Source organism: Citrus sinensis, chromosome 6 (genome assembly GCF_022201045.2).
Source record: "Citrus sinensis cultivar Valencia sweet orange chromosome 6, DVS_A1.0, whole genome shotgun sequence".
Taxonomy (NCBI): Eukaryota; Viridiplantae; Streptophyta; class Magnoliopsida; order Sapindales; family Rutaceae; genus Citrus; species Citrus sinensis.
Window position 1 is genome coordinate 1,873,266 of NC_068561.1, and position 14,722 is coordinate 1,887,987.

General features: G+C 34.4%; 2 protein-coding genes across 9 annotated transcripts; both read left to right on the forward strand.

Moving 5' to 3' along the window:
- The first annotated feature begins 608 nt into the window (after window positions 1-608).
- ABA2 (short chain alcohol dehydrogenase) lies at window positions 609-4,768 on the forward strand. Of its 8 annotated transcripts, XM_025099519.2 has the most exons (6): window positions 609-1,010; window positions 1,139-1,672; window positions 2,019-2,108; window positions 3,702-3,828; window positions 3,974-4,023; window positions 4,122-4,768. In XM_025099519.2, exons 3-6 carry the CDS (start codon window positions 2,065-2,067, stop codon window positions 4,498-4,500), a joined length of 600 nt encoding a protein of 199 aa, XP_024955287.1. In that variant the 5' UTR covers window positions 609-1,010; window positions 1,139-1,672; window positions 2,019-2,064; the 3' UTR covers window positions 4,501-4,768.
- A 2,041-nt stretch (window positions 4,769-6,809) lies between these two features.
- On the forward strand, window positions 6,810-14,331 carry LOC102631165 (putative RNA polymerase II subunit B1 CTD phosphatase RPAP2 homolog). Its single transcript, XM_006480226.4, has 7 exons — window positions 6,810-7,688; window positions 8,761-9,129; window positions 9,928-10,557; window positions 10,654-10,847; window positions 10,929-11,192; window positions 12,476-12,634; window positions 13,915-14,331. Exons 1-7 carry the CDS (start codon window positions 7,103-7,105, stop codon window positions 14,017-14,019), a joined length of 2,307 nt encoding a protein of 768 aa, XP_006480289.1. The 5' UTR covers window positions 6,810-7,102; the 3' UTR covers window positions 14,020-14,331.
- The last annotated feature ends 391 nt before the right edge of the window (window positions 14,332-14,722 follow it).

The following is a 14,722-nucleotide window of genomic DNA, read 5'->3' on the forward strand; positions in this document are numbered from 1 at the left end:
ATATTTTAAATATGATAATGCAAGTTGCTGTATATAAAAATTAATATGCATAATAAATATAATTTTTAAATAATAATTTTAATGAAATTATTAAAAATATAATAGATTTTTTATCATATGAGTGTAAAATTAAATCAACTTAATTTATAAATTACAGCAGTTAATATTTACCAAATATTTTATAATTATAACTTTTAAACTACAAGTCTACAACTATATAACTTTAATCCCAAAGAAAACCTTAATAGTTTAATGAATAATTGATAATTTGATATAAATTACAAGTTTACGAGGAAAAATTAAATAAATTCAAATTTTGAGACTTGAGAGGGTAACAATATAAAATCGCGGATGATATATATATTTTATATGAAACTGAATCCTCATTCCTACCGATAAAATACTTTCTGGAATAGATTTCCAGCCATGAGATTACATTATCTTATTTTAGGGCAAAATTATGATGTAATTATAGTATCATATTATAGCTGCACCCGGCCATTAAATCTGACCTACAGTTAACACCATAGCTATATTTAATGGCTAGACACAGCTGCTGTACGGCACCACAGCTGCGGGACCCCTTGTTTTAAGCTAATTTGGCAATATATCCCGGATGAGAGTTTCTCTCACGAAAATGGCCACTCATTTAATTTGCCACTCTCATCGTAGCAACGCAACAAAAGCAGATCTTTTTGAGCAACTGCTACACTCCACTCAGCAACAAGTTAGCAACAAACCCACCAAGCCGCCACCGTCACCACTATCAGAGGTCCAGACCTTCTGCAATGGCTCTGTGACGAGAAAGTCAGCTCCCCCAAGTCACCCATTAGCCTAGGTACAGTCCCAAAAGTAAGAACTCTGGCTGGTTTCACCCAAAAGAGGGGGGAAAAAAAGAAAAAAGAAAAGAGTCGTTTTGGAGGTTCCCAAGGAAGCTGGGGATAAACCCAGATACGGTTTCAAGCTTCTGCGATTGGAAGCTTGTGTAGTGGATTGAAGCTTACTCCTTGGTGGGTTTATCTTGATATTCTTCCCGACTGTGTTGTGCGCTTGCTTTATTACGCTTTTTAATATGTTTCTTTGGTTGTTTTGTTTTGAGTGTTTTGAGTTTGATCAAATGTTGTGTTAATGGCTTCAGGTTCATTGCAGGTCTGAAGAGGAGCTTGTTGAGCTTCAAGGTTGGTGTGTGAGGTTTTAGAAATATGTGGTTTGTAATTGTAAATTGAAACATATGAATGATGAGTGTAGTTTGATGCAAATTCACTTTATAATCTTAAGAAACTTTTGCTTCGGGAACCAGCTACAAAGTTGATCTTTCTATCACTACTACGAGTCTAGAGCAAGTGAAAACTGAACACAGATGATTGATTTTGGGCCAAGTTACCAATATAATTGAAGTTTCTAGCTGACTCTTATCTACATGTGTACTTGTACTTGTGATTTTGATTTATTTGATCCAGGAACCCATCATTTGAACACCATATTAGGTGCGAAAGAATATGTCTGGAACAAACACTTAAAAGTAGAAGAAGAAATCATACTCCCCCTCCAACAACTATTTCTGCACCCTGTCACTTCGGAAGACTTCTTGTGGGCCTTTGGGATTCTAAGATAAAGGGCATTCTCAGGCCTTTGAGGTCAAAATCCTGTTTTGGCCACCCTCACAGACTTGGTAGGGGCTTTCGCTTTTGGCTTCAAGTTGTTTCAATTGCTAGAAACTAAAGTATATAAGCAGTAAATGTTTAAATATCTTTTTTGGAGTTCCTGTTGTTTCTTTCAGTTTCAAAAGTTAACTTACAGTCTGTGGTCAGAGTCTTAAGACTAGCTTTGTGAAAGCAAGTCTACTGAGAAAGTGTGAGCATGCATTTATATTCTCTATTGGACATGTAATATTGAGGCCAATACAATATGGGCTAGTTTAGGCATCTGAATCACTTTGTCTGAGCCATTTATAGTCCTTCATTTGCCTCCTGAACATGTAAACTCAAAGTTGATTGTTCTATTTTCATCCTAATCAGAGACTAAAGAGTCAGAAAAGGCCAAAGTGCTACAAGCTCTCCAATCATGTCCAACTCCAATTCGACTGACTCATCGCCTGCTGTCCAGAGGTACTAACCTTTCCTCTCTTGATGCTTCATTTCATTCCATATTCCATACTCATTTATTTAGTTCCTTTTATCTATGCATGTTTTCTTTTGTGTTATCCCTTTCTTTTACAATCAAGGTTCACGTTTTCTATTTCGTCTGCAAGTCTTAACTAGGTTTGTGATATAATGATGGTTTGAACTTTCAAAGCAACAAGTTGTCTGTTACTGCAAGTAGAGCTAGAGCCTGTTTATTTGGGTTTCTTTGTCACTACTCTTATGCTTTATTCTGTGACTAAACCAGCTTTCAGCAAATGGGTGAGTTTTATTATATACCAGTCAATATATGGTGTTTTTATATGTTTTGTTGTTTGAACTATTTTTCAATCTCAGTGCCGCAGTTAATGATTGATGTTGTTCGTATCAAGTTTTCTGGATTACTAGCCAAATTGACGGAAATTGAGTTGGATTTGCAGCCTTGTCCTTGGTTTGATTGATTTTGTTGTTTCATGGTTGAATTTGGAAATTGCAAACCAAATTTTCCCTAGTCGATAATGAAACCCAAATCAAGTTGGAGTCATCTTTGAACCTGTATTTGGAAATCAGCTTCCAACCAAAATACTATTGCGCTTGTGGCCTGAAACTTGTTTAGAGTTCTTCAAATTTCTGGTTATGTAGTAACTGATGTGATGTGGGGTTTTGATAGCCATTGGTGGAAGATAATGTTTTTGGGAACACACTATATGAACAAGAAAGATTGAAATGTATAAGATGAGACTGACTTCAATACTAAACTGGCTTTGATGGCAAGAGGCCTACAGAAAGCTAGCTTTGTATTGTTCCTTTTTAATTTATTTTTTCCCCTGACTATAGAAGACTTTCTATATCACTTCATTTTACCTCATAAGCAAGTGGGTAATTTTATAGTTGATTAAGTAGGTGCCTAGACATTAAACTTCTGCTGAGTGCCTGTAATTATAATTACCAAATACTTGAGAAGTCACTCAATTTCCATTTAGTCCTCATGCTTTAGCTTCATTAATAGATACTGATAACCCATACTTCACTCCAAAATGATTACTCATAAATAGGATTAATGGCATTTTTGAAATGAGACTTGTTTAACAAGCAGCCTTTTTGAGTATAAAATTGTATGGACATTCTTGCAACATGGTTAATTTGTTAGCATGTGCCGGATCAGTTTAATTTGTTAGCAGAACCTTAAACCTTGTTCTAAAACAATGAAGCGTGTTTCATTTCATGGCAAGATTTAATTCTATCGGTATGAGAGCAAAATAATGCCTGGCAATCTATATTGAAATTTTAGGCTATCTTTGCAGTATAATTGCATAATGAGCATGACGGTTATGTTGTTGTTACCATACATGATATGAGTTCAACATCTTGTCCCCTTACCATTGGCTTATAAATTTAAACCTACTGCAAGGCACCTCTGGAAGCAATCTGCTGGGCAATAGTTTTATTGTGTGAAATGCTCTACGTCTTCCTAAATGGCCTTAGACGTGTTTTCTTTTCCTAACATTTTGTTGGTATAATTATTTTGTTTTACTTATTGTTTTAATAATTTAGATGGTTATGAGCACTTTGTTTCCTCAGATTAGTGGGACGAGTGGCATTGATCACAGGTGGAGCTACTGGCATTGGAGAGAGCACTGTACGCCTATTCCACAAGCATGGTGCAAAAGTTTGCATTGCAGATGTGCAAGACAATCTTGGTCAGCAGGTCTGTCAATCCCTTGGTGGTGAGCCAGACACTTTTTTTTGCCATTGTGATGTCACAAAGGAGGAAGATGTTTGCTCTGCTGTTGACCTCACAGTTGAAAAATTTGGCACACTTGATATCATGGTCAATAATGCTGGCATTTCAGGGGCTCCTTGTCCTGACATCCGTGAGGCGGACTTATCAGAGTTTGAGAAGGTATTTGACATAAATGTGAAGGGAGTTTTCCATGGAATGAAGCATGCAGCTCGGATCATGATCCCACAAACTAAGGGCACTATCATATCAATCTGCAGTGTTGCAGGTGCCATTGGTGGTCTTGGCCCACATGCCTATACGGGGTCCAAGCATGCCGTTTTGGGACTCAACAAGAATGTTGCCGCAGAGCTTGGAAAATATGGCATCCGCGTGAACTGTGTTTCTCCTTATGCTGTTGCAACAGGCTTGGCTTTGGCTCACTTGCCTGAAGAGGAGAGGACAGAGGATGCCATGGTAGGTTTCCGTAATTTTGTTGCAAGAAATGCTAACATGCAGGGCACGGAGTTGACAGCCAATGATGTGGCTAATGCTGTGCTCTTCCTAGCAAGTGATGAAGCTAGGTACATAAGTGGAACGAATCTGATGGTTGATGGGGGCTTCACATCTGTGAATCATTCACTTCGAGTCTTTAGATAAAATATTGGTTCCACGCCAATCAACAATTAGATGCATAAAAGGTGATTGGAGCATTTGAGTTTCTTCGTTATTTCAGTTAGATACCTGCAATTGATTCCATATTTCAAGTATCATGGTAGATTATTGGGTTGCATAAGAATGAACCGTTTAAGAAAGTGTGATGCAAATGTGATTGGGGTTTACTTGTTAGGACTATTGAGAACTCGTAAGCATGTACTTCTTAGATTATGAAAACTTGTTGATGTATGTGTTTGAAACCTTTTGATCATGATTCATGGGTTGAAATGTTCAATACAGTAATTAGATTAACGCCTAAGAATAAAGCCTGATTTATGATAATGCCTATCAACATTAATGCAAAGCACCTTAACTACAAGATAAGTAAGCTCTATTTTTACTTTTATTTGGTCATCCTTTAGTGTGAATATCATTGTCAATTGTAATTGGCCCAGGGGTTTCTTAGTCTCTGGGGATTATCAGCTGTGTCAACGGCAACCTAAAGATTGTAGTAGAGGTATCAGTAGATGATTTTGGTGGGTATTTTAAACAATCAATTGACGGAATCATTAACGCTACCGGCCCGGGTGATCTTTGAAATTAGATTTGAAATTTGAACGAAGGATTCTATTTAATTGAGAAAAGTCATAACCTGAGGGTTGGTAAGTGAAAATGACCCAGTGAAGGAAGCAGAAAGCAAAAATTACCCTTCCCAAGTCTCGTTTTCATAACGAGCAGTCCCTCTCCCAACAGAAGTCCTTAAATTTCTCTACAAAAATTTTAATTTTCTCTTCACTATTGAATTTCATACAAAAATTTAATTTTTTTAATAAACATATTTCAAAATAATTTAAAAATCACATTTACTTTAAAAAGGTTAGATTTTTTCCTTTAAACTCTATCGTAAGATTAATTTTTGAGTCTAAGTTTTTGTTTTGATAATTTACAGTGATAAAAGTGTTGAATTTTTAAGTGTTAGGTACTTTTGATTTAGTACCTTTTTCTTATAAAATAAAATGAATTATATTGAAATGTATATGCAACAAAACATCATTGGGATATATTATACTCGGATGGTAACGGGGCCTGCAAATTCGCAAATATGTCCAAACTCACCCATTAAAACCCGCTTGTTGTGGATAATTTTGTAAGTCGCAAGTGAATATGGTGTTATAAATTAAAATCTATCATAAGATTAATTTGGATTTGGTATTAGCTAAATATCCGACGGATACTAGCATGAGTGTTCGCCAAGCCGCAACTTTTTTAATTATTTTTAATTGAAAAATATTTGAATATAAAAATATACTTATTATAATTTGATTGAATTTTCTTTGATTTAATGCATGAATTATTATATACTTATTATAATTTTCCTTTCACATTTATCATAAGATTAATTTTGCGGTTGGGTTTGATATTAACTAAATATGCGACAGATACTAGCATGAGTGTTCGCCAAGCCGCAACTTTTTTAATTATTTTTTAATTTAATTTTAATTCAAAAATATTTGAATATAAAAATATACTTATTATAATTTTATATGGACTATTATTCGTTAACTTAATGTATGGATTATTTCATTATTATAATTTTATTCTTTAGATTAATATCTCAAATGTATTATTCTTTAGAAATTATTAATCTTAATCATTATTGTAGGTATTGTATTGGATAGGTGCTAATGGTGGTGAATGAAATGATGATCTTCTTTAGATCTTGTGCTGAATGATAATATGAAATGATAACTGTTATTTTTAGAACTTTAGATACTAGTTTGTGGCTTTTTCTTATGCATTTATATATTTTATACTTAAATTTAAGAATTTGTGTTTGATTGATGTTGAAATTTTAATTTTCCATTTATATTGATTAAATTTAGAATTAAATATATTATATGGAATTTTAGGTTATGAGTATAAATTTGCATATTGAACATTTGTGATTTTAAACTTGGAAATTCACAAAAATAAAATTCATCCGGTATCATTACAGGTTTGATAATTGTTAAAACCCGCTGCAGATGGTACCTATTGCCATCCCTAATCTCATCATTAATAATTGAGTTTAGTGTTGGATTTTTTTTTCAAATTATAATCTAGACTTCAGAACTTGTAGATCTCTACACAAGTTTTGAGGTTGAAAGTTCTAAAATTTTAACAAATATGAAATTAGTTCACATCCAAACTTTTAGGTCATCCATTGGTACCATAATAAAAAAAAAATTAAGGCGAAGTAAAATAAAAATAATAAAGGGGTATTATGTATTTTCGCTTCAACATCGTATTAAAGCAGGCTATTTATGTATTTTCACTTCACCTGCTGTAAATCCTCCATGACGGCTTAACAGCACCAACACGCTCCCTCTTTCAATATCTGTTCTGATCGGCGATCAATTCAATTCGAAGCTCCTCTCTAACCGCAATCCTGTAACCCAAACATACGACACCGTTTCTCCATTCTCCTTCCGCTGCTGATATAACTAATTTCTTCGGCTCCCGACAATTCACAAGTTAACAAATTACATCATTAAAAACGACATCGTTTTTGCTGGATTAATTAGATAAATAATCGAACCGTGTCTCTTTTTAACTTTGCAAAGTCATGGCGATTAAGGCGGTGAACGACGCCGTTCACAAACTCCAACTCGCCTTACTCGAAGGCATCGAGGCCGAAAAACAACTACTCGCCGCCGGCACTTTAATCTCCAAAAGCGACTACAACGACGTCGTAACGGAACGATCAATCGCGGACCTCTGCGGCTACCCTCTCTGCTCAAACCCCTTGCCGCCGGCCGATTCTCGGACGCGGAAGGGCCGGTACCGGATTTCTCTGAAGGAGCATAAAGTCTACGACGTTCGGGAGAATTATCTGTACTGTTCGACGAATTGCCTCGTGAATAGCAAGGCGTTTAGCGGGAGTTTGAACGAGGAGAGGAGTGTGGTCGTGAACGAGAAGAAGATTAAGGAGGTTTTGAGAGTGGTTATTGGGAAAGTTGAGGATGACGAAAATGTGGAGAGTAAGATTGTGAAGCTGTTTGGTGGCTTGGAGGTGAAGGAGAATGAGAATGCGGAAAGGAATGTTGGAGGAGTGAGTGTTGGTGGTGGTGGTGGTGGTGGTGGTGCTTCAGATGCCATTGAAGGATATGTTCCGCAGCACAAGCCTAAACCTGTGCCTCCACGGAGTAAGGGTATGTTCGTAAGTGTTGTGCGTGGAATTATTTTTGAATGTTATTTTTAAAGTTTAAACGTGCAAAGCTAGTTGTTTCAATTCTTTATTGATAGTTGGATAAGGATTTCGGTTCATCAATTTCAAGAAATAATTTAGGGTATGTGCATAATAGTTGTGCTTCTTATTTATATTGAATTGTATGCTTAAATACACTTATATATTTGGCTAGTGGTTTCATCGCACAGCTGTTTGATGATCCTCAACTGTTGTACCTTAATTTCCAGATATCTTTAAGTCTTCTTCGATTAAGAAAAATGAAATTCTTAGTATTCTACATCAAATATATTTACTCTCATCATTTTAAAAAGGAATTAAGGGTATGTTTGTAACTGTCATGCTTCTGCATGATTTTGAAAGTATTGTAGGTAGAATGTCCGATAAACATCTGTTCTTATTTTGTAGTTTTAGTTTGGTTGTTCACCACCCACATTATACATGGTAACCAGTGATTACATTTACATTCCATGGTAGTAGCCATGGATTAAAAGTGGCAACACCTTACAATATATGTGGTTGCCACTAATACGGTGACTGCCACCCAAGTGATGATAATCAATTTCTAGATGGTGTATAAACAATATGCAAAAGTTTTGATTAGGGTTTATTTAATAGGTAGAATCATTATGCCCTCTTTTTGTTCATGTCTCTGTGCAACTAATTGAGATGAGTATGTTGTGCTTAATTGTTTATTGACTTCTTGATAACTCTAGACATAAGGTGGAAGTTTCTGTAAAAACTTGTTTTGGCTACTCTCATATCTGTTTACTGATCCTTATAGTTTAATTTCTCCATAATTATTTGATCGAAGTGTTTATAATTGTTTATTGTTATTCTTAGTATGCGTCTTATTTGTTTTCTATGATTTGTCATAAAAAACAGTTTTCCTTTTTCTTTTTTCTCCCACTTTTTTATCTATTACATTTTCTTGATCAGATATCAACTCTCAACCATTATGATACTGCTGTATTGTTTTTACTCGATATTCTTTTATTTTCTTTTCTTCAATTAAATTGCGTAGTTTTCCATTGCAGGGGTTAATGATAAGACTAATAAACTGAATACTAAAAATGATTTAAGTTTCAATGAGATGGACTTCAAGAGTGTCATAATCACTAATGACGAGTATAGCATTTCAAAGTCACCTTGTGGTTCAACTGAGACAGAATCCAAGTCAAAATTTGTAGAACCAGAAGAGCAAGAAGATGGTGAAATCTTGGATAATCGATGTACCACATCAGGATCACTAGCTTCCATTAAAGATGATTCTTGCATGCATTCAAGAGAATCAACAGGAAGAGATGAACTTGATGCTCAGGAGATGCCTTCGGCTTTGGATGCAATTGAAGGCCATGTTCCGCAAACAAGGTCGATGATCAAGTCTTCGATTAAGAAGAAAGAAGGTCTTGATCTTCACTTTCCTTGTTTAGTAATTGTTACATTATTTCATTTCTTCAATTCTAAGAAGGAACTGAATGCAGTAGTCCATGGCTCTATGTTACGGAACTTTTTTTTTTTAAAGTACATTCTCTGCAACTAATTTCGACATGAATTTCATTCTCTGAAAATAGTACATCAAATGATAACCAGACCTATCCCCAATCTGCTAATTCTGTTGTGAGCAGAATTTAAAACTAAACCTCTTGTGCCACCACAAGAGGTCTTATCAGTTCAGCTGACAAGTATCCACTAGATATGATTATATTATTCTGAGTTGTTGACTGCCTTTTTTAGACTCTTAGATAGGAGGTGGAAGCTTCTTCAACAGAATATTTTGCCAAATTTTAAATCATTACACTAAGCTTTTTTTTTTTTTATTGATGATTAATTATTGTGTTATCAACAGAGTGAAGTCTGTTGCATGGCTTCTGACTTGATCCAAGTTTTCATAGGGGCACATTTTGAAATCTTTGTACTTTCAGATATCCTGCAATTTATTTCAAGTTATTTCTGTTATGGCATTCGATAAGCTGGTGTATGTAGTTCTGTTTATTTCTATCTTTTCTGCATCATTTTGGCTGTTGTAATTAACAATACTCTCTCTTTTTCCCCCTTTTCTTTCTTTTTTACTATATGTTCTTGGTTGTCTGCAACTCTGTTACTTGTGTGAGTATCCCTACTGCTATAGTATGTCTAATTGATCATTCGATTATTTGGGTTGTTATCCTTCAAACTGTGTTTAAAGTAATTGTCCATTGCAGGGGTTAATTCTAAGACTAATAAGCCAAATAGTAAAAAGGATTTGCTTTTCAATGAAATGGACTTCACGAGTGTGATAATGACAAACGATGAGTATAGCATTTCAAAGCCACATTGTGGTTCAACGAAGACAATAACCAAGACAAAATTTGAAGAAACAAAAGAAAATGCGGATGGTGAAAACTTGGAGGATCAATGTGCTGCTTTGGGATCATTAGCTTTAATTAAGGATGATTCTTGTAGAAAGAGTAAAACTGTTGTGAAAGCTGAACTCAGTGCTCAAAAGGTGCCTTCAGCTTCAGTTCTTCCCCTCACTGGTTCCAATATCAGTACTGTTGACGCTGAAAGGGAAATTCAGGTTGCGAAAGAATCTATATCAGGTGTATCAATGCCCAAATCCTCTCTTAAATCATCAGGTTCAAAGAAGGTTGGTCTCTCTGTCACGTGGGCAGATGAGAAAATTGACGGTTGTGGCAGTAGAGACCTTTTTGAAGTTAGAGATATGGGTGATGATGGTAATGATAATAATGCTGATGACATGTTACGGTTTGCGTCTGCTGGAGCCTGTGCGATGGCATTGAGCCGAGTAGCAGAAGCTGTTATGTCTGGAGATTCTGATGTTGCTGATGCTGGTAGTTAATTTGTGCACTATGCTAAATTATCTTGTTTATATTTTGTAAACTAATTTTCTGGATATTTCTTTTCATCATGTTACTTGTGATATTCAGTGTCTGAAGCTGGAGTTATTATATTACCAAGTCCACGCGATGGGCATGAAGGGGAGTCAATGGAGGATCCTGATGTGCTTGAGCCAGAAGCAGCTCTCTTAAAGTGGCCAAGTAAGCCGGGGATTCCACGTTCTGAATTGTTTGACCCTGAGGATTCGTGGTATGATGAACCACCAGAGGGGTTCAGCTTGACGGTAAGTCATTTTAAGTTTTCCTATCATTATGTTCTATTTTTAGTTCAGATTTATGTTACTAATGCTTTTAATGTGTGTTAGTTGTCTCCTTTTGCAACCATGTGGATGGCAATCTTCGCTTGGATATCATCGTCTTCTTTGGCTTACATTTATGGGAGGGATGAAAGTTTCCATGAAGAATATTTATCAGTTAATGGAAGGGAATATTCCCAGAAGATTATTATGGGAGACGGTCACTCTTCTGCAATTAAGCAAACTCTTTCTGGTTGTCTTGCTCGGACTTTTCCCGCACTTGTTGCTGATCTCAGGCTGCGTATTCCAGTATCTACTTTGGAGAAGGGACTGGTAATAACTCTGAACTGGATGTTCTGTGTCGACAGTTATTAAGGGTTTTGTGCTCCCAATTGAGTTGAAACAATATGTGTTCTTTTGGTAATAAGGAATAAAATGTGATTTGTTTGAGATTATTATGTTTTAATTCTATTAATATTTTTCACTGAAGCTGTAATTGATGCATTATGCCATTTAGCTTCACCACATCCAAGATTTTCCTAGGTTACCCTTTTAATGTATCCTTAGAATGTTCTTTGATGGTAACATCCTTTCATTTATCATGGATGGCATGCACATGTGAACTCACATAACAGAGACTGAGAACTTTCTAGAAATTTGCCTGAAGCTTGAGGTTTTCAAAGCTTATATGCTTATGCTGGACACTGTAGCATTCTCAAGATGTTAACATTCATTGTGATCTTAAGCTTGAGTTGTATATGTATTTATGTGTTATGCCAAGAAACAATAACAATAATAGGAAAACACTTGAATATTGCCGCAAGATTCACAGTGATGAGTTTGTATCTCAGTGTTGCAAAATCTCAACACTGTTTCGACTTTGTCTCCGCACTGCATATTTTTATCATCTTCTGTTTGACTAGAGCAGCTATGCTTCATTGGCTTTATATGACCTATATGTTCTCTGTCTAAATTTATGTGATTACAATTAATAATAGAGAAAAGTAATGAAGTTAAAGACCCATTGCATATTTCTTAGAGCAAATGTATATAGAGATTGTATATCCTTTTAAAACATCGTTGAGGAATTAATTGACATGTTACATGGAACACTTAAGGTTGAGAGAGTTTGACTTATCGTTTGCTTTCTCTTGCTGCATTTGCTTTCTGTCTTCTATTATGCTGAAAGATTCCCATATTGCTAGGTTGATGAATCTGAATGTGAATGTGAATGCTGATCCTGATTCCACAGGGCTGTTCCCAGGCAACTTCTCCAATATGCTAGGTTTTCTGTTGTTGATCTAATCTTTTTATTACCATTCTTATGTGCTTGTAGCAAAGCAATCTAATCTTTTTATTCCCATTCCTATGTGCTTGTAGTAAAGCAAACTCCACATTTCAGTTTCATTCTTTGCTAATTTTTTCTCTGAGATGTATTTCTTGATTCTTATGAGTCTTCTGTGATAATTGTTTGTTTGCTTGTAAGAACGAGGATGTTATGGTTGTGCAATAGAGGTGTGATGGTTTTGAAGTAGATTACAACTTTTTAAAGAAGTATTTATAATCATCTTAATCTGATTATGCATCTGGTTGCTGAACCCTCGCCTATGTTACAGGAAGGCTTGTTGAATACAATGTCTTTTATTGATCCACTTCCAGCATTCAAAGTGAAGCAGTGGCAAGTGATTACAGTTCTCTTCCTGGATGCTCTCTCCGTATGTAGGATCCCTGCTCTTACTCCACATATGACTAATCGAACCATGTTGCTTCGCAAGGTGAGACCCCTGGATATGATATTTGTTTCATTTGTTTATGTTATGATGCTAACAATTGATGAAACTTGCCCCAAAAAAATGTTGTCACTTATGTTTGGTGCATTGCATTATGGGGTATAAAAATACTGTTCACATTAAATTTATACTAATACTATGTTTGGAAGAACATGGGAATGGATTACACGTACTGTGCTAATGCGGCAACTGCCGCATGAGCTAAACCCAACTGTGAGTCAGGTTTAAGCTAATGCGGCTGTTGCCTCATTAGCTTGCCTTTTCTTTTTTTTTTCTTCTTCTTCTTTTGCTTTTGCTTTATAATAATAATAATAATAATAAATAAATATAACTTTTTAATTAAATATAATATTATATAATTTTTTTATTTTTTATTTTTACATTATAATTATTAATATAAATTAATAAATATATAATTTATTATTCAATAATATTATATTATATTTTTTATTTTTACATTATAATTTATTAATAAATTTATAATTTAATATATAACTAATAATAAATATTTAAATATGAATAAATTTGAATGATATTAATTTAAAATTAATAATAATATAAAATATTAATACAATTTAAATATATTAATATGATATAAAATATTGATACAATTTAAATATATGAATATAATATAATATAAAATATTAATATAATATAATATATAATTTAAATTAATCACAAAAAAATTAATAAAATATAGTGTAGCACCAAACATTATACAACATTATTATAATATAATGCTAATACAATACAGTATAATACAATGCACTAATATTAAAATAATGCAATACGACCTAATACAATACTGCCAAACGCACCCTAAAATGGTTATTTCACAATTCTATGTATTATAGACAAGATGCAATATTCTGTGACGAAAGATTGATATTGAGACCTTTTACTCATCATTTCTCGTAACTTTTAAGTTAAAAGTTTATGTGGCATTGTCTTACTCAAGTTTCTATGAGGTGTGTAAAGAATTAATTATAGTCTTGCAGTTAGGTGATTGAAGTCTCGGGAAGTTAAATTAGGAATCTGTCTTCAATATATATTGAATAAGGTTTACTTGGCAGTTATCATATCCAATCAAATTGCAGATTGTTAAAATAGTAACGGTGAATGTTGACATAACAATTATGGGGCTGGTGGAAGAACCAATGGGGTATCTTGGAATTCTGCGTAGAGTTACTAAATTTGACAGTGTGGTAATATAAATTATGTGCGTTTGAAAATTCACTATTTCTTTCTTATTGTTGACTGAATAGGTGTTGGATGGCGCTCAAATAAGTGCAGAAGAGTATGAAGTTATGAAGGATTTTTTAATGCCGCTTGGCCGAGCACCTCAGTTCTCATCACAATCTGGTGCTTAATTTGGGATAAACTTATAATTTCTTGTTGATGCAATTGAGATTTCTGATTATGGACATATAAACATTAGAGATCCAGTCTTAGACCCAGGTTCCCCGAAATGTTGAATAGACAAAAGTTTATTGCTCTTTTTTTTTTCACCCCCTACATTGTTAGGGTGGGCAGTTCATATTGTACATGTTGGCATATTGGATTACCTGAATGGTTTGTAGGATTAGAATCATGATAGATGATTTGGTGTTGTGGCCTGTTAATAGAACAACAATACATGTACTCAACAGAAATGTAAATGTGAAACTTTTGATTATGTTGAATCTGTTTTTGCTATTTTTTTGCATGCCGAAATTCGAGATGTGTGTAATATATTTGGTACAAAGAAAAATTGGGATTTCAGCTTTTGGAATCGAATAGATTCAAAGACCTTGAAATCTGTCAGTTTCCAATTCAAATTTGATATTCTAATTATTTCGCATGATGAATATTTGTTTGAAAAGGATTTTTTTTTTTTTTAAATGCTTTGAGGATATGTAAGTTGATTATATCTTTCAGGGAATCATTTAAAGTTATAGATTTCTCTTTCATAACGTAATCAGCCTCCATTAGGATATGTATGAGACACGTTGCTTAGGGTTTGTTGGGTATTAGGGTTATATAAAATCGCAATTGTTGCAGGAAAAATTCTATTTGGGAAATGAAAATTCTATT

Excerpts from the sequence above, each read along its gene's own strand:
- ABA2 (XM_006480230.4), top strand. The coding sequence starts at position 2,065 with ATGTCCAACTCCAATTCGACTGACTCATCGCCTGCTGTCCAGAG. Across the intron at positions 2,109-3,701 it reads TCATCGCCTGCTGTCCAGAG|ATTAGTGGGACGAGTGGCAT; the intron begins GTACTAACCTTT and ends TTGTTTCCTCAG.
- LOC102631165 (XM_006480226.4), top strand. The coding sequence starts at position 7,103 with ATGGCGATTAAGGCGGTGAACGACGCCGTTCACAAACTCCAACTCGCC. Across the intron at positions 7,689-8,760 it reads TGTGCCTCCACGGAGTAAGG|GGGTTAATGATAAGACTAAT; the intron begins GTATGTTCGTAA and ends TTTCCATTGCAG. Across the intron at positions 12,635-13,914 it reads GAACCATGTTGCTTCGCAAG|GTGTTGGATGGCGCTCAAAT; the intron begins GTGAGACCCCTG and ends TTGACTGAATAG.